At 45.6% G+C, this 25,915-nt stretch overlaps 1 protein-coding gene across 6 annotated transcripts in view; it reads left to right on the plus strand.

Moving 5' to 3' along the window:
• Positions 1-25,915, plus strand: part of SLC22A23 (solute carrier family 22 member 23) — a 186,726-nt gene that overhangs the window by 38,696 nt on the left and 122,115 nt on the right. For 5 of the 6 annotated variants that reach the window (XR_004260379.1, XM_032250064.1, XM_032250060.1 and 2 more), the window contains exons 2-3: positions 77-180; positions 6,069-6,223. Coding sequence is in view for 5 of the 6 variants with exons in the window: in XM_032250064.1 (XP_032105955.1) it covers positions 77-180; positions 6,069-6,223 (259 nt within the window). In the remaining variant the exon portion in view is untranslated. The remainder of the gene's footprint in view (positions 1-76; positions 181-6,068; positions 6,224-25,915) is intronic. The other variant, XM_032250065.1, reaches the window with a different exon arrangement.

Below are 25,915 nucleotides of genomic sequence, written 5' to 3' on the forward strand. Positions count from 1 at the left end.
TATTGCCCTTAAAATTGAGTACGACTAGCTCTGTGTATGTTTCTCTCTGATTTATTTTCTATTTGCCCCTCTCTAGTGGGATCTTGTGTGTGATAATGCCTGGAAGGTCCATATCGCTAAGTTCTCCTTACTGGTTGGATTAATCTTTGGCTACCTAATAACTGGATGCATTGCTGACTGGTGAGTACCAACGTGCCTGCCGCACGAACCTTTGGAAGCCACAGCACGCCTCTGCGGGCTAAAGAAAAGTGGTCAGTGTTAGCTTACCGTGACTGAGTCTTTTCCCAGTGCCAGAGCAGAAGGCCAAAGGTGCCACATGGAGAATGCAGAGCTCAGAGAAATGGCCCATGCACATAGCAGATTATTTGGAAGTGTGAATTTAAATTCAAAGAAATTCTCTAGCTGCTAGAATCTAGCAGAACTAGCCTGCAGCCCCATCTACTTCTAACCTTTTATGTTCATTGAGAAAGAGCTTAAAGACTTATGTGCAGGGCTCCAGGGGCTGGGCACTAAGGGGTGAATACAGAAGATGCATTAAAAGATAGGGGAAGGGGGAGCTAGAGACCCTTCCCCCATGTGAGCGAATGAGGAAGGCAGTGCTGATGAGCACCTCTGAACGTCATGTAGATCTTTAGAGAGGGAGAGTCCTTGGCTTGGCCAGGAGATGCCTCCGCAGGGTCTGTGGGGAGCTGCGTCTTGAGAGATGAAGAGCATTTGGGTAATACAGATGGGCTCTGAGGGCAGAGGAGGTGGTGGCCAGAGGTGAGAATGCATATGCTTTGTGTGGGTAGGAGAGGAAGTCCGGGTGCCTGGGGCAAAGCACCTTTGTAGTTCAGGATGAAGGGATGAGGTTGGTAGGACAGAGGTCTGCAGGGAAAGATGGTAGCAGAGACATGAATCATAATGATACCATTAGCAGGTGGCACTTGCTGAAAGATTACTGTGTAGCAGGCACTGTGCCAAGTAGTTCCGTACATTGACATCTCCTTACAACACCCCAATAGGAGGTGCTATTATTATCTGTGTTTTACAGTTGAAAAAGCACAGAAGTGTAAGTAAAATCCCCAAATTCACCCAGCTTTAAGCTGGAGAGCCAGGACTTGAACCTCAGCCACGTGGCCCCAGAGCCTGCCCCTCCACCAGGGTGCTGCCATGCTTTTATTTAAGACATTCTGTGGAGCCGGGCACGGTGGCTCAAGCCAGTAATCCCAGCACTTTGGGAGGCCGAGGTGGGTGGATCATGAGGTCAAGAGATCGAGACCATCCTGGTCAACATGGTGAAACCCCGTCTCTACTAAAAAAATACAAAAAATTAGCTGGGCATGGTGGCACGTGCCTGTAATCCCAGCTACTCGGGAGGCTGAGGCAGGAGAATTGCCTGAACCCAGGAGGCGGAGGTTGCAGTGAGCCACGATCGGGCCATTGCACTCCAGCCTGGGTAACAAGAGGGAAACTCCGTCTCAAAAAAAAAAAAAAGACATTCTGTGGTCACAGGAGCAGCAGCGGTGACGTGTCCAGGCAGGGAGGCAATTGCACAATGTTGACAGGTTTTTCAAGTAGTGAGATTGCTCAGGAGAGGGGCGTAGTGTAACTGTCCCCCCAGCTTTGCACTCTTTTCTCTTTAAAGGATTTTTTTTCTTCTGGTGAATCAGGACATCTTGGCCTGATGACATAATAAGGGCCCAGAGTGATATGGAACAAATCTGTAGGTCCTGTGACCTCTGCACCCCAGTTAACTGAGAATGCTGGCCAAGGCAAGTGCCTGGGTGGACAGCAGTGGAGAGTCACATTACACATGTGGAAAATATCTTCCAAAACCAGCGTTCTATTTGGGAGTTCCCTGAGCTGGCATGTAATGTGATTTCCTGTGTGCTTGATATCTGCTTCATCATCACTTGCAAGTGCTCCTCATGGACACATTCTCTGTGAACAGCAGCAGAGAAGCAGTCAGTGACCTCTGGAGACCTATGCGGGGGACCCCTTGTGGGCTTTCTCTGGTAGAGGCAACACAGGGTTTATTTTTTAAACCAAATACTTGAGTTCATAGGTTTCTAGTGCAAGCTATATTGGTCTGAAATATACTGTTTCCCAGAAATCTCCACTGAAATAGGTTAGAAAAATATACTAATATAATCCATGTTACCGTCTTTCTAAAAAAAATGCAGACTTGATGGGTTTTTGTGTCCTTATTCAAGAAATAATTTGATAGAAAAGTAAAAATCGACTTTTATTAATGAACCAGTCTGTAATAGTTGAAATTGTTTAAAGGTTGTTTTCTTGGCTTTCTTCTTGTACACACATGTGATGTGGCCTCCCTGATCACACACCAGGCCTGAGGACAAAAGACTAGAGTTTGGGTCTTGCTCTTTGAGTAACCAGAAGTCTGACATCACAAACCCTTTCTCTGCAGTTGCTTTTCTGAGGGTCCTCATCAGATGGGCAAGATTGAGGGGGTACCCTGGGAATCAGGGGCAGACTGCCTGAGTGGTGGTTTTTTAACATTTTGAGTGGGCTTCCCTTTCCATTTGAAAGCTTGGTATTTTCCAACCCCATTCTCTGGCATTTTACTCCCTGCTTGAACCTTGCTTAAAAGGAAATAAACCCATTTAAAGGGAACTGCAGACCTCACGGCTTGTGGGCCCTGTGTCACGGCTGCACGGGGAAGTTGTCTAAGTCGTATAATATGCTTCCTAAAGCTGCAGTCAGCATTTAGCAACATTTAAACAGTACACGTCTTTCTTTAAAAAGTGCCTGTTTTTGACATTAAGTTTTGTCTGGGGATGTTCACTGGGCATGGGTATAGAACCTGCTAGTTCAGGTGGGTGGGGGGAAGAGGATGGTCTGTAGCCCCAGAGATGCACTCCTTCTTCGCGGCCTTTGTCACTGCAGCAGGCCTCTCCCCTCTTCCCCAGCCCACCCTGGGAAGCTGGCCAGCATGGGCTGCCCTGGAGGACCCCTTGCCCTCCAGCTCCTGGCTGAGCGTGGCCAGAGGGAAGCAGTAGCTGTAAATCCTCAGGGGAGAGGAGAATGAGGTCAGGCACTTGTGTGCCCAGCTTGCTCTCTGCCAGGCTGGAGGGGCCAGCCACCTCCTGTCCATGACCTCCACATAGCATCTCATTCTCTCTGGGGCTAGGACTGTCCTTCCCGTACTCCCTGCTGTCCAGAGCCATAAGGTCAAACACCATCTCTTGTGGGTTCCCTCACAGCTTATTTACTCTTTTATAAATAATCCCTTTATTAAAATCTCCTCCAGTCACTTCATTTGAGTGGGACTTCTGTTTCCTGTTGAGACCCTATGTCAGCTCTCTATGGCTGCTGTTACAAATTACTGCAAGCTTGGTGGCTTCCCTAATCCGAATGAATGATCTTAACAGCTCTGCAATTCACAAGTCCAGCAAAGGTCTCACTGGTCTAAAGTCGGGTTGTCAGCAGGGCCGTGTTCCTTTTTACAAGATCTAGAAGACAGTCTGCTTCCCTGCTTTTTCTAGCTTCTAAACGTCACCTGCATTCCATGGCTCATGACCCCATCCTCCATCTTCAGAGCCAGCAATGTCAAGTCAATTCCTTCTCACATCACTACCTCTCTGGTTACCTGGAGCCAGGGAAGATTTTTCTTGTCATTAGATTGGACCTACCTGCAAAGTCACCTCATCTCAGGGTCCTTAAGCTTAATATCATCTTCAGAATTCCTTTTGCCATGAAAGGTAAAATACTTACAGGTTCTGAGGATTAGGACATGGACATATTTCAGGACCACTGTTCTGCCCGCCACAGATCCTAAGTGGTAAAGTCCTCTACATTACAGACAAAGGCTGTGGCTTTATCAGTCCTCTCTGAGGGTGTTCTGCTCTGGGAGCCGGTTCCTGTGAAAACCATCCATACTTGTAGCTAACATGTATCGAATGCTTGCTGAGCATTTGTTCATATCCATTCCTGTCGACAACGTTATGAAGTAGACATTCATTGGCCCTTACCAAAGGGAACTCGAGGCTCATTTGAACAAGCCTGGCCTTACTCCAGATCACATAGTTCGGAAGTGGTGATCCTGGATTCAGAACCAACACACTCTGACTTCAAAGACTGTGTTTGCTCTGTAGACCTTGATGATAAGTTTTACTTCTTGATTTTAGCAACTTTGGAAGGCAGGGACTTAGAATGGTTGCTACATGCTTAAAAAGATCAAAACTCTTTTCTAAAACATCAGAACAGAGCAAGCCACGTTTGGTAGGCATCAGGGATGTAGAAGTGTAGAAAGAAATGAACACGAAAACATTTCACTGTTTACTTTGCGCCAGGCGTTGCGTCTGTTCCCCTCATCCCCGCTAGTGAATAACCTCAACACTCCACCACGTAGGATGCTTATCCCCATTTTACAGACCAGGGAAGTCGAGGATAATGCACGATGTTAGAGTTAGTTCATTTTCCTTCATTTTAGGAGAATGACTAAAACTGTATTTTAAACTTATTTTTGTAAATGAGTTAGATTTGGACAAAATCAGCTACACAGTCTTTCCTAGTAAGGGCTTCCTGACCCCAGCACCAGACAAGGGGAAGTACTGGCTAAAATCTCTAGGTGAGATTATTGACTTACATTGAGCTCCTCGCCTCGGCTTGCTTCACTAAACCAGAGTGACTGATGGGAATGGTTAGAACCAAAAGTTCTGAGTAAAATTTCATCCTGTTGTTTCTTTCCCTGTGTTTTCTTAAAATTACATCTATCTCCACAAGGGAGGGCCGTGCCTTGCTTTTTTTTTTTTTTTTTTTAACAGTTTTATTGACAGATAATTTGCATCCCATAAACCCACCCATTTTAAGTGCACAATTCAATGGGTTTAGTATATTTGCAGAGCTGTACAGCCATCACCACATTCTGAATTTAAAACCTTCCTATTCCCTCAAAGGATGATGGAAACATCACCCTCCAGTCCTGGGCAACCACAAATCTACTTTCTTTTTCTGTGTATTTATCCTTTCTGGGCATTTTATTTAGATGTAGATGACTTGTCATAAACATGCCTAGGACAGTTCAAGCCCCTCAGCTACCCTCTGTGGTACTGGGGGCACTAGATCTAGATTTCTCCCCCTTTTTTATCCTGGCAGACAGCATCCACTCTGCCCCCATTTCTCCGAGTTATCCTTTAGACCAAGCCAATCGTGTTTGATGGAGAGTTTTTGTTGCCGTTTTATTTTTAATCGCTTAATGAAGGAGAGATGGAAAGTCAAGAAGGGGCCACAGGAACTGGTGACTTTCCGATTCTTGTAGACCACCCTCTACTGTCCTCCCAGGCACTCTAGCAGCACATCGCCCCCTAGTGGTCACTGATCTGAAACGGGGGCCAGCTCCAGAACCCACGAATTTAGTGTCTCTGTGGCCCTTTCCAGGGAAACATTGCAGCCTGGGCTCCCTGCCCCTCAGTCCAGCAGAGGGGCCACACTGTCAGCTCACTATGAGGTCACGGGGCATTTACAGTTCACACTATCTTAGCTTGGTGTATAATCCCTTAAAAGTTACTTCTTGTCATGTAGCTGAAACTAATTGACAGATGGCTTGGCCCTCGCTCAGATAGGCTGTATGGTAGGATCAGGTGTCACTTATCCGGCTTAGTTAACAACCTGGAGAGAGGAAACAAAGCCGCTTGGCTTGGTGACCATGTTGACCTTTGATCCAATCCCAAAGGTCAGCAATTTCTCAAGACTCTTTATGCTGGGCGTATCAAGGTTCCTGTTTGGAGAGTTAATAATTTTGTCCCTCTTGCCTTGAATTCTATCGCTATACACTCAGAAACAGACTCAGCAACAGGAATTGGATTGGGCTCAAGTCTGAATTCTCTTACCCTGTACTTGGTTGATCCCTGCTTCCTTATCTCAAGAATTAGGGGTTGGGCTAAATCTCCCTTTCTGCCCCTAGCAGTCTAGGATCTAGTGAAGTGGGTGGAGATGGCACAGGACTTTTTGCCCAGTACTCATTCAACACATATTGGGTGCCTGCTGGACACTGGGTTTCAGCATCTAGTGTCACGGTCTTGTTTCACAATGATTCCTAACCTTTTTTCCCTCTCCCTGTGCAGGGTCGGCCGGCGGCCTGTGCTGCTGTTTTCCATCATCTTCATTCTGATCTTTGGACTGACTGTGGCACTGTCAGTGAATGTGACAATGTTCAGCACACTCAGGTTCTTTGAAGGATTTTGCCTGGCTGGAATAATCCTCACCTTGTATGCATTACGTAAGTAGGAACCTTCATGACTAGTCTCGCAAGAATTTAGCAAAAGTATTGTTGCCTGGGGGGTCCTGGGAAAGATACTAGGCATGCTGCTTGTTTGGGGTGGCAGCTTTTTGGAAACAAACACGAAAGGCCTCTAGCGTTGTGAAAGAGGCTTTTCAGGTGATGCCGTGCAACGTTTCACCCAATCCTGATCTCCAGCTTGGGCTCAGAGCACATCAAAGGACATAGGAGGTTGCGTAATTGCTTGGAGAAGTGGCGATGAGCCCTTTCCTGATATGGAGAGGCTTTGGCTTTTCTCCAGAATTTTCTGCATTGACATTCTGTGTGCTTCTATCTGGTGTATAATTGGGTATCCATACAGAATCCAAATTTTCCACATTTTCATGTCCCCAGATGTGACCTTAAGTGGTCTGGAACTGAATCCTAAGCATTGGTACTGGAAAAGTAAATGGCAAGATTTGGTAGTCTTTGCTCTTTTTAGGAGGAGGAGACATTTCTTTCATTCATCTCTCTTGTTTGTTGGCCATATTAGCTCTGCTGAATATAGTTACATTTCACTTGTTTGTAGTTGGTGTTTGCTAGAACACAACCACAGACCCGTAAGGAGAAGGAGAGTTTTAGGCAAGAATATTTCACATATTTACTGGTTTCATACTTTTTAGTCACTTTATGGAAAGATCTGTTGGGAATACTGTAAGATTTACGATATATTTTGTCTTTCTCTTTGACAGCCTGCGAAAGAGTCGCGTATAGATTAAGTAGCAATTTCCACTGTGACAACATAAGAATGGTTCTAATTCTCTTAAATTTGCATATTAAAGACTTCTTTCAGATAGCTAAAATTTTTGTTCCACTAGAAATATAATCAATTCAGAACATAGTTTTATTGTCACAGGAAGGCGCAGACACAGAAAAAGACTACTATTTTTCTAGATCCATAGTGGGCAGTTGTGTCATCAACATTTAACTGAATTGTAGTTCCTTAAAAATCACCTTTTCCAGTTGATTTGCATTTATCTTAGAACCCTTGTCTCTTGGGGGAGTTCCTTAGGAAGACATGCGTGACAAGATGAGTGGGCCTGGGTGATGGTGTTTGGGGACTTTGTTTCTTTGAATAAATAACATGACTGTTGGGCTTGAACCTCCCCAGGCAAAGTGCCTGTGCCATTGTCTATGTCCCTGACCCCTGTCAGTCTGTGCAGAGGAACAGGTCTAAGCTCTTTTCTAGAGAAGCCTCCTGTTCCTGCCCTCAGGCATCCCTTGGCCCACATATGCGCAGGTACACGCTGGGAGCCTTCCTCCAGGCAGCTATCCTTGCCAGGCTTCCATTCTCACAGGGGAAGGCAATCCAGCCCTCCCACATAGATAGATGGTCATAAAAGGAGACAGCTCTGCACTTGGACAAAATGGAATAGCTGTGCTTCAGGACCTCTGCAGAGAGTATAACCTCAGTTTCATTACCCCCAGGCGAGAGAGTGTTCATGGAAAATTGCCTTACCGCAAAGATGGTGTATTGGTTTTATCTTGTATGCCAACTGCTAATGACTGGCTGAAGCTGCCAGAGAACTAGAAGAAGACTTCTGAGGACACTTGGGGGCTCAGCAGAAGAGAACACCTTGATCTGTTAGCCATGACTGCCAGGGTCAAGGAAGGAGGGTAGGGAAGGGCTACATGTATAACTAGTATTTGCCATCTGGAGAGACTATTGGTGCGTTAAGCCAGACCAGGAGTGAATTGTGCCTGAACGGCATGGTTTCCACCTCACATACTAATAGAATTGTTTTACTGACTTGCATTGTGACATCATGCCATTAACCTCTGAAGCCAATTGCTATATTTACTGTAAGATATTATGTTGAGGATTTTTTAAATTAGATTACACAGTGAGCTCTTTATAGCAGAAAGCTCTCTTCCACTTCAGAACCATACAAAGAATGTACTTACCCTAGGAGATTGCTTTACTCCAATCTCCTAGGCACAGAATCATATAACCCAGGTGTTAAAATAAATTTTTTTCATGTAGGAAATTTTTCAGGCTTTCCAGGTCATGTTGTCTCTGCCACAGCTACTCAGCTCTGCCATTGTAGCCTAAAAGCAGCCATAAAGAATATGTAAATGAGCAGGTGTGGCTGTGTTCTAATAAAACTTTATTTATAGAAACAGATGGTGGGCCAGATTTGGCCAGTGGGCCATCATTTTTCAACCACTGATGTATTTGTGTGTGGGCCTGATAACACGAGCTTTAAATTCTGACCTCTCTCCTCGTTTCATTTTAACTTCCCTACTTTAATTTCTGCTTTGTCACATTTTTCTTTCTCCACAATTTGTGTTCTTTTGTGTGTATGTTGTTAGTATAAGCAACCTTAGGTATTTTCTGCAGTATAGCAGGTCATGTTTTCTTAGACTGGGACCACAAATGAAATAAACATCATGACAAATGTCAACGCAATGAAAATGTTTCAGGTATCAACAAGTGATTGATTCACTGTTAGACCTAATTAAGTATTTGAAGTTACACAACTAAGCTAAACCAAAGGGATGTGAATGATGACTCAGACTTTGTTGAGATAATATTTAAACAATGAAAATTTGGGAGAGCTGGTTGAGAGACGGCAAAAGAGCAAAGCTTTTAGAGAAGAATCAAAAGGAAATAAAGGGAGAATTTAAAAAGGAAATAAAGGGCAGGTGAGATGGGGATAGGATACGGTTGGGGTGACTCATGTCTATATACACAGGGTAGTCTTGGGAGAAGGGAGGGGCTGGTGACGAGAAGTTAAGAGAGGAACTCCCAATCAATAAAGCAGTCCCTGAGTATCCAAATCAATGTACTTGCTAGCATTTTATGCATAAGTAGTATTTATGATTAGGTAATGCTTGGAAATTTGTTTTGCTTGAAGAAAATTATTGATAAGCCAGGTCACAGGGTTGAAGTACTTCTTGACTCTTAAGAAAAGTTTAAAATGTTGGGGCATTGATCATTTGGAAGTTATATTTGTAATGGCCTCAACTTCTTCTCCCCTCCAACCATAAGGGGTTTATCTGACTTAATGCATCTGCTGGAAAGGCCTGTGCTTTCTTAGAACAGAGCTGGATAGCATTCTTTTTTTAGTCTTGCAGGTGCTTGGCAATATAAGTAAGGAAAGTAATGATTTTTGCAGTTTTAGTTTCTTGTGTGGCTTGCCGTGAAGGTGGACTCTTCATTTTGAGAAATGCTGCTGACTTGTGGAAGTTTTCTGCTTTATTAGCAAGGCTGATGAAGTTTTTTTTTTTTTTCTGCTTTGGATTTTTAAGGTACATTCCAGTTAAATGCACTTTACATGTTTGTTTCCCTCAAGTCGCCAAAGGGAGACATGGTTGTGTAGTTAGTACATAAAATAGAGATTACTGGCATCTTCCCAAGGTGTGTTTGCATGGAAGCCGAGTTGCACATTGGCAAGAGCAAGAGAGAACAAGCCAAGCTCAATGGGTCTCCCAGGCACAGTAGTGGCCTCTGAGATCATTGTGAGACACTGAAATAATTTCTAAATACACTTGGGCTGGATCTCACACACACACACACACACACACACACACACACACACACACACACACACGCAGTCGAGTCGAGAAACTGACTTAGCAAGGCAAGGGGCATGGACCAAGATAAGAAACAATGGATCACATTTTCCTATTTATTTATGAAAATACAGTCTTATTTTCAGCCTAAAGAAATGGTCACTTCTCAGCATAGGTGGATGTGATTTGTTGTGGTGTGAATCCGTTTCCTAACCAGGATCCATAACGTCACAAACAAGGTAATATAGCACTGTGAAGGATGTGTCTTTCTTCAAATGCAGGCAAAGAGAGGTGATGTTTTTTAAGTTGATTTGATGTTGGATATATACGTCCTGTGAGAGAGAATTTTTTAAGTAAAAAATGCTGTTTAAAAATGTCTGTCCTCACTCGATCTCTGCCCTTTCTTTCCCTCTCCACTTCAAACAACCTCCCCCAACTACAATTTCCCAATTTGAAATAATGAACAATACCTTTTGTTGACAGAGAGACCAAACTTTAGTTACTATGGCCAAATGAAGGGTTTTTTATTCCCCTTAACAATGAACAATTTTCTTGAAAAAGTCTCTCAAAGATGTTCTTACTCCAATAACCCTCCTTAAACCCAGACAGCCTAAATGATTGGATAAATGTTACACAAGATCAAGGAACAACCAGAAATTTCACAGCTGACTCAGCGGCTGATTACTTTGCAAAAATAGAAACCAAGTCTTGACTTAACTGGTAATAGACTCAGAATTTGAGTTTGCTCTTGATGGGGTGCTGGTCCTTTTTCACGTGACACTAATGGTTTTAGACACTTACAGAAGTGGTTGAGTAATTTCTAATGTGCTGTTGTTGGATGGCTTTTTCTTTCTCACTATCCCATATATTTTTACACTTCAATATTTCCCTGAACTAATATTCCTTGCAACATATTTCAGTCAACAGGATCATTAAGCATCAGCACTATGCTATATAGGTTAAAAAAAAAAAATTGACCGAACCAAATGGCTCCATAGGGTGAGTTGTCAAAGTGTTGAATGAAGAGATTGGAGATTGCCAATGTCAACTAGAAGTGTCTTCAACTATTGTGTGGGCTTCTGGGGAATAAACATTTGCTCTGCATTTGGGTGAAGGGAAAGTTTCACAGGAATATGTGCTCAGTGGTCTCTTTCTCTCCACCCATTTCCCCATCTTCAGATACCTGGGCCTTCCCAGTAGCAGCACCTTCTCAGGGCAAAAAGCCCTTCTCCCGATGGGACTGACTCTACTCACAAGGCTTTTTCCACCAAGGAAGTGAGTCAGAGTTTACTGAAGGCCTTTGACAAAACCTTTTTTTTTAAGCTTCAAAGGAATTTTGGTTTTACTGAGGTTCAGATAGGCACAACTGGGATATCGGAGCAGATTGAGGTCTCTCCGTTGGTCTTTTTCTTCACTGGAAACATATTACTAACCCTGCGGGCAAACCGTGCAAAACAAAGGAGTAAATTTCTAAGCAAAAAGTAACAGGGCATTTGCTGTGTACCCCACTGTCTTCCCTGCCCCACCTCTGAGCAGTCAGAACTTCTGGCCTCGCTGCCGAGTAAGTAAGAAGTGCCTGTTGAGGGAGTTCCAACCCCTGGGAAGGTGAGGATGCTGTGCTGGCCAGATAGGTAGTAGGTCTACTGGTCATGGGTCGGAGCCTGGAGGGGTGAGCCATCCAGCAGGGAGCCACGCGTGCCACTGAAGACTGATTTTTCTCAAAGTTGTGCCAGTCCTTCAAACAAAAATTTACTCAGACCTTTCTCTCTCTCTCTCTGTCTACTTACATGTTAGCCAAAACTTGGACTTTTCTTTCTATAGACCTTTCTCTGAAAAAAAAATACAGATGTCTTTAGGGCATGTAAGGATATTATCATGTCACCTGCATATTAAAAATGGAAATATGAGAGCAGAGAAAGAATAAGCGGCCAATGGCATCACTGAGACCCATCTGCCCAGTCTGTCCAGAAGTCTGTGCAAGAAAACATGTAGATATGCCTAATGTACAGATAGGTTTTCCAGTGCATATATCTCCTGGTGTTTTGAATTTGGTGAAGGTAGGCCTATGTCCAGATCAGAGGAAGATAGTAGCAAATATTCAGAGACATCTGGGTATTTTAAAATTAGAATATTTGGATGCTTTTCCACACAGAGGAGGCTGTTCTTAAACTGTGCATCAGAACCTTACGGACTAGGTTTTTTCCAGACTGGAATTGTAGCGTGTCTGTGCTTCATTTGAAACAAAGCTGTTCACTGCTCTAAAGGGGGAAGTGAAAGGGTCTGGAGATCAGGAGATCTGAGCTGGACTGTGGACTCCACAGTTGACCGACAGTGACCGTGATGGATGGCGAGAACTCTCTGAGCTTCTGTCTCCCTATAAAGTAAGGGGATGAGATTTTAAACCATGTTTTGTGTAGCTGTGCGATCCCTTCCTGGAATAACGCATGGAGAAAATGAATGGAAAGCAAAACAAATGGAAAGCTATGAGCACCAACGTAAATTCCAGTTTTAGAATTCTACAGCTTTTGAATTCTTAGCTTAACCATTAGCCTCCTTCAGTGTTGAAGATTTCTTGGGGTGGGAGTGGGGGGCAGTGAAACCAGGGGTGCTTTCTCTTATCTCCCCAGAAGTGCCCGTCTCAAGTCCACACTAGTAACTAGAGTTGTTGGACTTCCAGCCTTCCTCTCTGTGTGGCTGCTGTACCAGTGCTGCTCTACAAAGGTGATCTGGGAAGAGGTGCTGTGATAGGGTTAGATTAATGGTTAACAGCTTCCTTTTCCCCAGGGTTCCAGACCCTGCCCTCATGTCAGCAACCTTGCCCTTGCTGGCCCCTGCTGGGAAATCCTTTCTTGCTTGCTCCATTTGCCTCTCTTACCATATGTTTGCTGGCTAGAATCCTATTACACACCCTGGGATTTTTTTTTTTTCACACCTGGACAGACAGGATGGGACCTGAAGCTAAAAGCTGAGTTGACCAGAGAAGAGTGTTCAGGAATGTGAGAGAGTAATATTGGGCTGACTTTGTTGTGTTTTGTATTTGCTCTTAAAAGCAAATTAAAAGAGGAAATAAATCAGTCACCCTGAAAGCAAGTAAAAAAAAAAAAAATCACACACACACGTGCGCACACACAAGGCCTCTTGAAAACATCCGGACGTATCTGGTGGGAAGCAAAATCATTATTGGTTTGCCAAGACTTGCTATTAGTGAAAAGACAGACTCTTGGCTGAGAGCACAGAGAGAAATATAACTTAAATGGTGCAGAGCCATGAAAGTTTGTTGTCAACAACTGTTTCTCAAATCAGCATATCCTGCCAGATAGGCTGTGTTACAAAGAGTTTAAATTTTAGTTTTTCATGACCTGCATGGAAGCACAAGATTGCCTTTTCCTTTGTTCATTTGCTCCATGAACGTGGAGGAGGTGAGGACCTGTCGGGTGCCAGGAGATGGACAGTTGGTTCCTTGATTGCATACTAAACCCTCGCCATTGTTGAGTATTGAGGACATAGAGGCAGACACGTGTTCCTGCCCTCTAGCACACTCAGAGTTTAGTGAGTGAAGAGGCAGGGACACACCCTGCTGGGACTATGGGTACCAGAAGAGACCCCTGAGCTGTGAGTTCTGTGGGGTCAGGGGGAACAGGTGTTTGCTATTTGCAGTGGGCACTCAGATCCTGGAAGAGCCTAGTGCACTCTGGGTAGTGGGGTGATTGGGGCTTAGGTGGGGCCTAGTGCACTCTGGGTAACATGGGTGATTGGTGTCAGCCAGAGCCTAATGCACTCTGGGTGGTGTGCGTGATTGGGGCTTAGCTGGAACCTAGTGCACTCTGCGTATTGTGGGTTGTTGCGGTTGTCTGGGGCCTAGTGCACTCTGGGTAGTGTGGGTGATTGGGGTTGTCTGGGGCTTAGTACACTGTGTGGTGTCGGTGATTGGGGTTGACTAGAGTCTAGTGCACTCTGGGTAGTGTGAGTGATTGGGGTTAGCTGGAGTCTAGTGCACTCTGGATAGTGTGGGTGATTGGTGTCTGCTGGAGCCTAGTGCATGCTGGGTAGTGTGGGTGATTAGGATTGGCTGGGGCCTAGTACTCTCTGAGTAGTGTGGGTGATTGGTGTCAGCTGGAGCCTAGTAAATTCTGGGTAGTGTGGGTGACTGTGGTTGGCTGGAATCTAAACCATGAATAACAAAGCCAGGGAAGGAGGATGGAACAATACACACAGACCTGTCTTCTATGACCTTAGGGCAGTGGCGGGCCACTGAAGAATCTCGATTGAGAAAGAGAAGTCTTTAGATGACCGTTTTAGAGTAATATCTCATCTATTGTGTGAGCAGGCCAAGGAGGAAAAGAAGGCCAAGCTAGAAGCTGGGAGGCTGCTGTGGTAGTGCGGCGAAGACGGAGAAGAGCCCACGTGCGGGTGGTGGTCATGGGGCAGGAGACTCTGAGGAGGTAGACTGCAGCCTCAATGACTGAAGAGTGGGGACAAGGGTGAAGGAGGGCCAGGGGCCTGGCCTGGATACCTGGAGAGAGGGGATTTTTCTCTGAATGGCGAGGCAAAGGGCTCAGCCCAAGCGTTCTATTCTGATTCCAAATCCGATAGAGCTTGAAGCTACTGACTATTCCCTTCCTCCCATGAGTCTGACATGGGAAGATGATGACTTCCATTTCAGACATTGTAAGCTGGTGGAGCCTTAGGGCATCTGAGAGGATGGATTTGCTAGATTTGTTATTCAGAAGTTCGGGAGCAAGGCCCCTGTGTCCTCAGCATGAAGGTAGTAACTAAAGGCTACCAGAACTGAGCTCACCCAGAGGCTCTGTAGTTGAGCAACAAATGGGTGGAGGTAGAAGAGCCAGTGGAGGGGGATGGGGAGAAACTGGCTGTGTGGTCACTGGAAAGTCAGACCAGGCTGGTTACCAGGGAGCCAAGGAAGAGGCTGAGGGCAGAGTCAAGTGATGTAGGACATTGAAAAATGTCCTTTAGGCATAGCGAAGATTGCCCAGTAGGTCAGAGGCAAGTGTGGCAAGAGCAACTTTAATTCCATGTAGTAATTAATGTAATGTGAATTATTTCAAGTAGGTTTTAATTCGCGTATGCCCCAGAGAAGCGCTGCCTTGTCCTATGCCAAGTATTTTAGAAACAAAGTTACTCTTCTTTTTACTATAGTAAAAAAAAAAAAAGAGTAACTTTGTTTCTAAAATACTTGGCATAGGACATTACATACAGTTTACCATTTCAGCCTTTTTTTTTTTTTGAGATGGAATCTTACTCTGTTGCCCAGGCTGGAGTGCAGTGGCACAGTCTCGGCTCACTGCAACCTCCATCTTCCAGGTTCAAGCGATACCCTGCCTCAGCCTTCTAAGTGACTGGGACTACAGGTGCCACCACGCCCAGCTAATTGTCGTAGTTTTAGTAGAGACGGGTTTTTGCCATGTTGACCAGGCTGGTCTCAAACTCCTGACCTCAAAGTGCTAGGATTACAGGCACGAGCCACCGCACCTGACCCATTTCATCCATTGTTAATTGTGCAAAATTTAGTGATATATTTTCATTGTTGTGCAAGAAATTGATTTTTTTAGAGTGGTAGATGTTTATTATTATTGAGTAGAAAAAACCTGAATTGGAAGGCAAGTTGATAATGGCTATTTTAGCTTAAAGTCATCTGAAACATGATATTCCCATGACTCAATAACTGGATATTCAGATATATTTAATACAATTGAGTTGAGTTAGAGTTGCAGTTTTGTTCTGATGTTTCACTATCTGTACTGAAAGGCAGTGTGTGAAGATGTGCCATATCCCCACTCTCTTTCTCATCAACACACACCAGTGCACACACATATGTGTGATCACATGGAAGCACTTGAGAAGATGCTTAGGTGGAATCCAGACTTGGATTGGAACCCAAGCCCCCCCACTTGCCAGCTGTGACCTTGAACACGGTAGCTGACTACTCAAAGTCAGTTTCCTCACCTTGGAAAGATTGGGCAGGCGGCTGATAGGATGAACATGATTGTCATCTGTAAAACCACGAAGTTCAGGGAAATGTTGGTGGGCATTTGCGTGTTTGTGATGTGATGGCCACCATCCCACTGCATGCACCAGTGCTGTGCTGAGATAATCGGTCCTTTCCTCTTCCATGAGGCCCACTCATGTGAGGGATTCTCTGGGCTCAAAGCAAGTTTGGGAACTTTGGACTGTGGCTGTCTAGTAGCTTAGGGTTGAATTGCAGAATAATCAGTAGGTGGGGGCAAGAATCTGCTTCATAATTGTTTTTCCAGTGGCTAGCTTAATAAATTACCTCTCTTATAGCATCCATTCAGAGCTTTTAAAATGCATTTCCAGGCACAGTGGCTCAGCCTATAATCCCAGCGCTTTGGGAGGCTGAGGCGGGTAGGTTATTTGAGGTCAGGAGTTTGAGACCAGCCTGACCAACATAGTGATAACCCATCTCTACTAAACACAAAAAATTAGCCAGGTGTGGTGATGCATGCCTGTAATTCCAGCTACTTGGGAGCTGAGGCAGGAGAATCGCTTGAACCTGGGAGGTGGAGATAGCAGTGAGCCGAAATTGTGCCATTGCACTCCAGCCTGGGCAACAAGAACGAAACTCTGTCTCAAAAACAAATAAATAAATAAATGCAATCATACGTTGCATTTTAGAAATCTTAACCACTTCAGGGATAGGAGAGGACAATAAACTCCAGAAAAAAATCCTCCAGGACAGATCATTCCTCGGACTCTTCTATCTGACTACCTGAGTATCCATCACTCACAGAATGCTTCATTAATTGGTAAGAAAAAGCCACTGAAGAAAGAATAGTGGTAGTCATTTTCAAGATTTATCTTATCTATATGCCACCTCTCCCTTTCCCTTCCTGGTATTAATCCCTAAAAACGCCTGTAAACATTTTGTTCATATTGTTAAATATTAACTCATGACACTGCTCATGAACCATGACACAGCTGTAGGCTTGGCCCTGTTGTTTGCCATGTTCTGCCATAAGGCTTCACTGTCTGCCCTCTGGAGGGGCGGATGGCCATTCCTGTCTGCGATGTGGCTGGTGTGAGAACGTGTGCTCCCAGGGTGGATGTGAATGGCTTCTTAAGGAAGGGCATGACTTTGAATAACACAGGGTTTATTTTTTATTGTATTTTCAAATGGCTCTTCTGGGGGAAAGGCAGTTCAGGAACCACATTCCAATTGCTGGTCCAAAATCCATGTAAGACCTAGCAAGTACTTGGGGTGAAACGACCGGCAGTGCCTTGTTTTGCACATTTTATGATGGGAGCTCGTGGTCCCTCTGAAGAGGCATTCTCTCTGCATGGTGAACAACCTCCCGAGTCTGGCAGCCAGGTCTGTAGGAACCACGTGCCCTGAGACTGGGGAGGGGAGGTGTCATGTCAGGTTACTTCCTGGGTTGCAACAGCCTGTCCAGCTCAGCTCCATGGCAGGAAAATGGGTCCTCTCTTCGTGATGTTTATAGCTCCCACTGGCCCAGACTCTGGAAGCAGGGCATTGCTGGTGATTCTCTAAATGGTGAAGTCAGACTCAGGGGCCTTCTGAGTGTTTTTAGTTTTTTTGGTTTTATCGTTTTATTTTATTTTTAGGAGTCAGGGTCTTGCTCTGTTGCCCAGGCTGGAGTGCAATGGTGCTGTCATAGCCAACTGGAATCTCAACCTCCTGGGCTCAAAGGATCTTCCCGGTGCAGCCTCCTGAGTATCAGAGACCACAGGCAGGCACCACTACGCCTGATTACTTTTTAAATTTCTTGTAGAGATAAGGTCTCATGATGTTGCTCAGGCTGGTCTTGAACTTCTGGCTCAAGCAATTCTCCCACCCCGGCCTCCCAAAGTGCTGGGATTACAGGTGTGAGCCACCAAATCTAGTCCTGGGTGTTTCCAAAGCTAAGACCTCTACCCCAGTAGAAACCAACATCAAGGAGCCTGAGGAGGCAGGGAAGGTTGCAACTGGGGTGAGATGCTCTTGGTAGAAGGTGCAGGGCCTCCTCTTTGGGGCAATGTTCCCAGGTGACAGAGTGGGACAGCTCAGAGGGCCTCTGCACCTCCTGCACAGAACACAGAGACCAGAAAATTATGGGTCTCTGATTAAGGGCTGTTATTTTCTTTTTGTTTTTCCTTCCACAGGGCTTTTGATGATTTTTGTGTAAAAAAAAAAAAAAAGTGCTTTGTATCCACCCAGAGAGTTGGCGCTGGCTGCCCTCTTCGCTGGCTGAAAGGTGCTTGTGTCCTTTTTAACCTCTGCCTTTTGAAAGCATGTCTTGCTTGTTATTTGCTTTGTGTCAGTTCTGGGAAACGGCTCAGAACTCCCTCCAAACCAAAGTCAGATTTTCAGGGTTGGGGGCAGGGTTCGGAATTAAGGGCTGTTTAGTTCTAGCTCATTTATTTCCGCATCCATGTCAGTTTTAAATAGTAAAGAAATTTTGCTAAGTTCCCATGGGACTTAGAGTTTTTCACTATTTCTTCCCTGCCATCAGTTTAATTTGTCAAACTGGCATTGCTTTCTAAGCGTGCAAGGCTACCGGGGTACACAAGGACTCTGAGATGGAGCAGAATGTGAAGGAAAATATGATTTCTCCTCTTTGGTAAATGGCATTGGCTCCTTTGTGTCAGGGTGGGGGCATGTGACTACCCTCACTTCGCAGGAAGTGCTTGCTGGGAGCTCCAGGGCCCCCCATTCTTGGTCATTTGCTCCCCATTGGGCTGGCCTCAGAGCTTGGAGCTTGTATGATTGTGTCTTGTATCTCATTATGTCATTCCCTTACTTCTTTTTAGAAAGAACAATATACAGCCCTGGAGTGTAAGAGTTAGACATCTAGCAGCTGCAATGAATCTTGGCCGGAGACTTCCCTTTTGGCACACCCCAGCATGTGTGCGTGTATACAGCATGGTGCTGTACAGCTGAGCACTGTTTTGATATTAAGGAGGAAAAAGCGATTGAGGCTATCATGATGATAGTACCTTGATAACAATGATGATAAGGTCTTTATTAAGCATTTTCTAAGTTCAGAAACTATGCTGAGTTTTACACATATACATATACACAAATATATAGAGATGTAAATTTCACAGTAACCATATAAAGTAGCTCCCATAAATAGCCCTTTTTACAGTTAAGGAAACAGACCTCTAATTCCCGGACCTCGTCTAATTTGCTGGAGATGCCTTGAAGCCAGAGCTAACTTACCGAGCTTGTACACTGCCCCTTCTCTGAGTCTTACCTGAGCCCCTCTCACCAGGAAGCCTGGCTAGTCAGGATGTGACTCTCCATAGGAGACACGGAATTGTCATGTGAGGACTGTGCAAAGGTAAACTTTTTCACTGTCGAGTGCTATGGAACTATTTAATGCACCCAATAATTCTGTGATGTGAGCACTCATTTCACAAATGGAAACCTGAGGCTTAGGGAAGGTAACTTGCCTAAGGCCATATACTAATGAAATGGGAAAAGTTCCCTTGTCCCCCTGGAAGGGCGTGGGATGAGGGAGTGGCTCACTTCTCCAGTGCCATGCTGCTCAAACCTCTAGGGGAGCATAAAGCAGGCAGGCTGTGGAGCTCCGACCCCACGGCAATGTCTAGGGGTGGATGTTTACAGCTCCTGAAGCCCCAGTGGGTGTGTGTTACAGAGTGTTCTTTCAGTTTAGCCATCTGTAGGCACTTGTTTAGCTTTAGACCCCTGATATATTCAAGGACAGAGGGCTTTCTGTATCCCGGGGTTCTTGCCTTGGTGTACTGGAAGAATCAGATCACACCTGGGCTTGGAGAATGAGTGCAAGGCTTTATTAAGTGGAAGTAGCTTTCAGCAAATGGGGGAGCTAGAAGGGAGATGGTTTTCCCCAGTAGTCGGGCTCCTTGGCGGCCTGGGCTCTCCTCCGACTGCCCCGCCAAATTCCATGTCGCTCTGCGGTTCAGTGGCCTGCCAGCCTGCTGGTGCCTGCCAGTGCATTCCTCTCAACGTCCAGCTGCCTGTGTGTTCCGTTCCTCTGCTGATGTGCTCCTCTGCTCCTCTCAATGTCCAGCCACCTGTGTGTCTGCCTGCTAGGGTCTCGGGTTTGTTTGTTTTGTTTTGTTTTTAGACAGAGTCTTGCTCCATGGCCAGGTTGGAGTGCAGCCTGGCGTGATCTCGGTTCACTGCAGCCTCCATCTCCCGGGTTCAAGCGAGTCTCCTACCTCAGCCTTCAGAGTAGCTGGGATTACAGACGCATGCCACCACGCCAAGCTAATTTTTATATTTTTAGTAGAGACAGGGTTACACCATGTTGGCCAAGATGGTGTCGATCTCTTGACCTCGTGATCTACCTGCCTCGGCCTCCCAAAGTGCTGGGATTATAGGCGTGAGCCACCAGATGGGGCCTCTCGGGGTTTTCTATAGGCACAGGATGGGGGGGGTGGGGTGTGGCAGGCCAGAGTGATCTTGGGAAATGCAGCATTTGGGCAAATGCCTGTTCTCAGGTAGGTCCGTGGGGGTGGAGCCCTAGCCAGAGACCATGCCCTCCTCTACCCAGTACTTCCCTTCCCACCTTCTGTATCATTTAAAGGGGCCACACTCTTCCCTTCCCAGCACGTCCTTCCCATCACTAAGAGGTGGAGGAAACAGAACTGCCACAGTTCCAAGTCTGCCTGGCTCCAGTGCCCTGTTTATACTGTTGTGTTCCCAACAGCCCCTTCCTTCTTTGACTTGAAACACGTTGTTATAGTATTATTTTAAAGTGTACAATCATCTTATAAGGAATTTGCATGAGTTCTTGTAACTTCCAAACAACTATAAAATTAAAATATTAACAGCAAGACAGTTTCAAAACCTGTATAATATAATTTAAATCCAGGAGTTCCGTGTGATGGAAACAGAATTATCCATTCATGCATGTTGGGTTGAATAGCAGAAAGATGTAGCTTCAGATTAATATTTAATCTATTTTGGCATTTTGACTTGAGTAATTCCAGTGTCCATGTTTCCTTTTTGCATAATTTTGCCATCTGAGGTGGCAATGGTTTTCAGGCTTCGCTGACATAGAATACTCAAACTTTATATATTTCCCCTGGCCTGCTCTGTGAGCCAGCTTCAGTCATTTGCTGTGATGAGGTGTCACTTGATGGCTGAGCTACTGTATCTGTGTCTTCTGAAGATAAAGTTAGATTTGTGGCATTGCTTTAGAGTAATAATTAAATATGCATTTAGTCCATTTATGGCCGTCATTGAGACTGGAAGCATTCATTATTGCCTGTTTCCTGTTACTCTTCTTGCTAATGAAGTTGATCTTTACAGAGACAGATGGGCACGGTCCTTGTGGTCCTCTGCCTGATGCTCAGGCTCAGTGGGATTAGCTGTACACGTGTGAGATCTTGATTCTCTGACTACTTTATTCATACCTGTTAGACCTGCATTTGTGCAGCCAATCATGATGACATGTGGCCTTTGGTGAGTGTAAATCCAGATGAAAATGCGGGCTCCAAAATCTTACTATAGGTCCACACCGGGCTACAGGCGGCCCACCCGTTGATCGAGAATATCCTTGTGTTAATATAAGACTAAGATTTTCACTGACATGAGAGCATAATATTTTAAAACTCTTATAGACTACCGAGAACACACGAGATGGCTACAATCGTCCCACCCCCTTCCAGAGCCAGTGTCCTGGAGCCCAGCCCCACCTTGGTGACCCACCCTCCCTGCCTCATACCTGCCCACCTTGGTGCCTGCTTTTCATCACTGATTTGATGGCATGGCTTAGACCTGCCCCCTGCCCGTAACTCCATGGTCCAGTTGCCTCTGTGACTCTCTGGCTGCTTTCTCCAGCATCTGAGGATGAAGTACCTTCCCCGAGTCTTAGCTTAGCCCCTGTTACCAGGGAGCCTGGCCAGACAGATGTGACTCTCCACAGGAGACATGAGATTGTCCTTTGGGGGGTGTGCAAAGGTAGACCAGAGAGGGGCAGGCCACAGAGGAACTTGGAGACCTTAAGGGGTCTGGTCTTTACCCTGTGGGCTGTGGGGAGCCACTGCCAGCTTTTTGAGGGACAAAGTGATATGCTTTGCTTTGTGTTTGGGGGAGATCACTCTGGGGTCACACCCTTCTGATTCTGGGGGCTGCCATGAAACAGTCATAGTTTGTGCAGTTTAGCAAATTCAACCTGATAATTTTCTCTTTGATGCAGTAGGCATTCCTGGAAAAAGTTAAATGGAGAACTAATCCTCCAAATCTATATTTCCCATAAATGAAATTTACCAAAATCATTCCTCTTCTTGACAGTTTTGTCACTGAAAAGATGGTCTTTGGAATCATGGTTCAGTTTTCTTGTGTTTCACTTGGGCTTTCTGAGTCCCGGGAGTCTAGAGCCCTCCAGCCACATACAAGAATTATTATGAGAACTTTAATGTGTGCCTGGAGTTGTTGGGGGAGTATCTGGTTACTCTGTGCTATACGGATCTTGTTCTTTGAAAGGATTTAATTGAATTACAGAATGCACCACCCAGAGAGTGCAAGCTACAGTCCTGGGCTATTACAGTGCCTGGTCCCTCTTTTCCTTTGTAATTGTTACCCTAAAACACAGTGGTGTTCTCTGACCCATTCTGGGTTGGACCTTATTTTCCATTTCTTTCACGGGGTCACTCTTGGATCTTATTTCATGTTCTCTGCAGGGGTCATTGCCCTTTTGCTGTTTTTGCAAGCTCTCCTTTTTGGCATTTTTCCTTCTCACCTTGTGACAGTGGAATCGAATGTTTGCACAGTTGGCTTTTCTGATCTTGATGCCTGTGTGGAGTGTGGGGAGAGGAGGGCAGGGCACAGGGAGAAGCCACGCCGTCTCCAGGGCCTGAGAGGCCGTTGCCTCGTTCCTACCCTCTTTTCAGAGGGATGAGGACGTAACTCCAAATGAAGGAATGATTGAAAAACAGAATAATTACCTCCTGAGAAGCTATGCAGACCTCTGCCCTCTTCAAATGCTGAAAGTTATTATAAACAGTTTGTAAACGTGAACCTGAAGAATTTGGGTAAAGATGCAGGAGCAATGGTTGTCACATGTCCAAGTTATAAAAGGAAAATCAAGTGGGAAACATGCTTTTCTTCTGCCATTGTCCCGCTCACATCATCCTACCAGGCTAGGCAAACCAAGCATAATAGACAGTTTCAAAGAGGAACTTAGAGGAGGGTTTAGGTCAGAGCTGCCCAAGAGAGCTTGCAGCATCAACAGAAATGTTCTCTACCTGTGCTGCCCAATAGTCTAGCATTGGGCATGTGCACTATTGAGTGCTTGAGATGTGCCGTGAGTGACTAAGGGACTGGATTTGTCCTTTTTTTTTTTTTTTTTTTTTTTAAGACACAGTCTTGTTCTGTCACCCAGTGTGGAGTACAATGACGCGATCTCAGCGCACTGCAACCTCCACTTCCCGAGTTCAAGCAATTCTCCTGCCTCAGCCTCCCAACTAGCTGAGATTACAGGTGCCCGCCACCATGCCCAGCTAATTAGAGATGGGGTTTCACTGTGTTGGCCAGGCTGGTCTTGAACTCCTAACCTTAGGTGATCCACCTGCCTTGGCCTCCCAAAGTGCTGGGATTATAGGCATGAGCCACTGCCCCCAGAATCAGAAGGGTATGACCCCCAGAGTGATCTCCTCCAAACACAAAGCAAAGCATATCACTTTGCCCCTCAAAAAGCTGGCAGTGGCTCCCCACAGCCCACAGGGTAAAGACCAGACCCCTTAAGGTCTCCAAGTCCCTCTGTGGCTTGCCCCTCTCTAGTCTACACCCCACACAGGACAATCCCATGTGACCTGTGGAAAGTCACATCTTGTCTGGCCAGGCTCCCTGGTAACAGGGGCTAAGCTAAGACTCGGGGAAGGTACTTCATCCTCAGATGCTGGAGAAAGCATCCAGAGAGTCGCAGAAGCAACTGGACCATGGAGTCATGGGCAGGGGGCAGGTCTAAGCCATGCCACCAACCCAGTAATGGAAAGCAGGCACCAAGGCGGAAGGCAGGGAGGGCGATTCAGGCTGTGTGAATATCACCCTGGTTGTAAGTGAAGAATGAGCTATAGAGGTCTGAGCAGGAAGCAGCAAAATCAGTTAGAAAGCCATTGTGCTTAGTTGTCCAGACAAGAAACTAAAAGGCTTTACCTCAGGGGGTGGCAGTGGAGATAGAGAGAAATTGAGGGACTTATAATGAATGTAACTGGAGGCAGAGCTGAGAGGATTTGCTGTTCAAGGGAGAGAGAAAGAAGAAAGGGTGACGCCTCATGATCCAGATGGATTTGGCTTGGATGCCAGAACAGTTGGTTGGATTCAAAACCAATTGCTCAACCACATTCTACAGGTATTGATTAATGATTTGATATCAGTCAGAATAAAGTCTCTGTGAGTTGGTGAGGACATTTATGTGCAAATCACATTTTAATGAGCCCAAAAGGGGGATGGTCAATGATGAATGATAACCTAAAGTCACTCTTCCTTTTCCTTACCATTACTGGTGGATTCCCAATGATGAATGATAACCTAGGGTCACTCTTCCTTTTCCTTACCATTACTGGTTGATTCCCAATGATGAATGATAACCTAGGGTCACTCTTCCTTTTCCTTACCATTACTGGTTGATTCCCTTGTGAGTCATTGCTGTTATTTTCGTTGTAGCTCCCTGAGAGAAGGGACAGGACTGATCTTGTATCCTCTCATTAGGGGCATTTTGGTAAGTTTGAGACATTTTTCATCACTCTAATGAGTCAGGGTATGATTTATCTTCATTCAACTCAGGCAGTTGACCAAATTCACTGAAAGGGAGGCGCCAACATCAACAGTAAGTGTTCTGGTTCCCTCAGATCTCTGGGTGGGGCTTCGAGGCAGACCTCCAGCTTCCGCACTGGAAGCCAGTGGTTTGGCAGGTTGACAGCATATTATTTGGGTCTGTAGGACCTGAAACTGATGTTTAGAATATAAAGAAAGGAGAGTTTAGTACCCTCCATAGCCCCACTCAAGGTCCACTGATACATACAAGGCTCAGAAATGCTGAGTGGCAGCCAGCTTTTGGTGCATGAAACTGACTGATAGTGAAACAGAACCAAAGTGGCCCCAGCATGTGCATCTCTGTGTTAGGTTATTCTTCGATAACATTTAAACCTGCAAGTGAGACCTAAGTGTACCCCAGAACTCTAGGCCCCTGGGAGCACTAGGGTTCACTCCAGCTATGTGGATTTCTTCTCATGAGAGATTCTGAGGACAGAGGTCATGGTACATGTGAACAGAATTCTTAGCCTCCTCATGTTAGGTTGGCACTCAGACTTAATTGGACTTTGGGGAGGAAGGAGAGAGGGAGTAGGGCAGAGGAAAGAAATACAGGATCTACTTAGATCTCTCTGCATTCTGACAGAGGGGCATCTTTTAAAATCTGATGGAGTAGTATTCTGTGATTAAGGCCGGTTACCTGAGATGGCTGAGTATTTGTAAAATGTCCAGGCAGTCCTGCTTGCTTTCTTCAGTACCTTTTCCTCCTCGGGGTCATTGGATGTGAAGTGTAACATAGGCCCAGAGGTTATGGAGAGAGCCTCATTTCTCTTCCTGACTGTGGCTCACCACTGGTTGCTGTTCCGGACGAGCCCACAGACGGATGGTGGCAGCCGGCCCGGCGATGCCGTGCCAGGAGAACTTTTCATCCCAAACCAGGCCTTTTTTTGAAATGCAAAGCGATGATGTCACTTTGGTATTTGAGCCCATCCTTTGGCTGAGTATTGTTCTTGGAGGATGGGGACATCAGCTTTGCGAAGTTAGTCAAAAGGCAACAACGCGAGCAAATCTTTGGAACTCGTTCCAGGAAGGCTGTTCTCCACTAACAGGTGTGGTGTTGCGCAGTGGGTTTCGAGCAGCTGGCAGCAGGCTGAAATGCACATAGCAGCTCCCTTTCCCCCATACCTGCTTTGCAGAGTGATTCTGATCCTTCGGTGTGTCAGGAAGGATAACTTCACCCCTGTACTTTCTCCTGCACAGGCCCTAGGCCATCTCCATGAGTGACTCCACCACCCTGAGGAGTTGAGATCTTCATGGAGTGGGAGGAGGGTGACTGTGATGAGCCTGCAAAGGTGGTGAGGCAGGGCAGTGAGAGAGCAGGAGACACAAGGGATGCCAGGGCTCTCTGTGGACAC

The sequence above is a fragment of the Sapajus apella genome, unplaced genomic scaffold (genome assembly GCF_009761245.1).
Source record: "Sapajus apella isolate SASKATOON/1434 unplaced genomic scaffold, GSC_monkey_1.0 scaffold70, whole genome shotgun sequence".
NCBI classification, from domain to species: domain Eukaryota; kingdom Metazoa; phylum Chordata; class Mammalia; order Primates; family Cebidae; genus Sapajus; species Sapajus apella.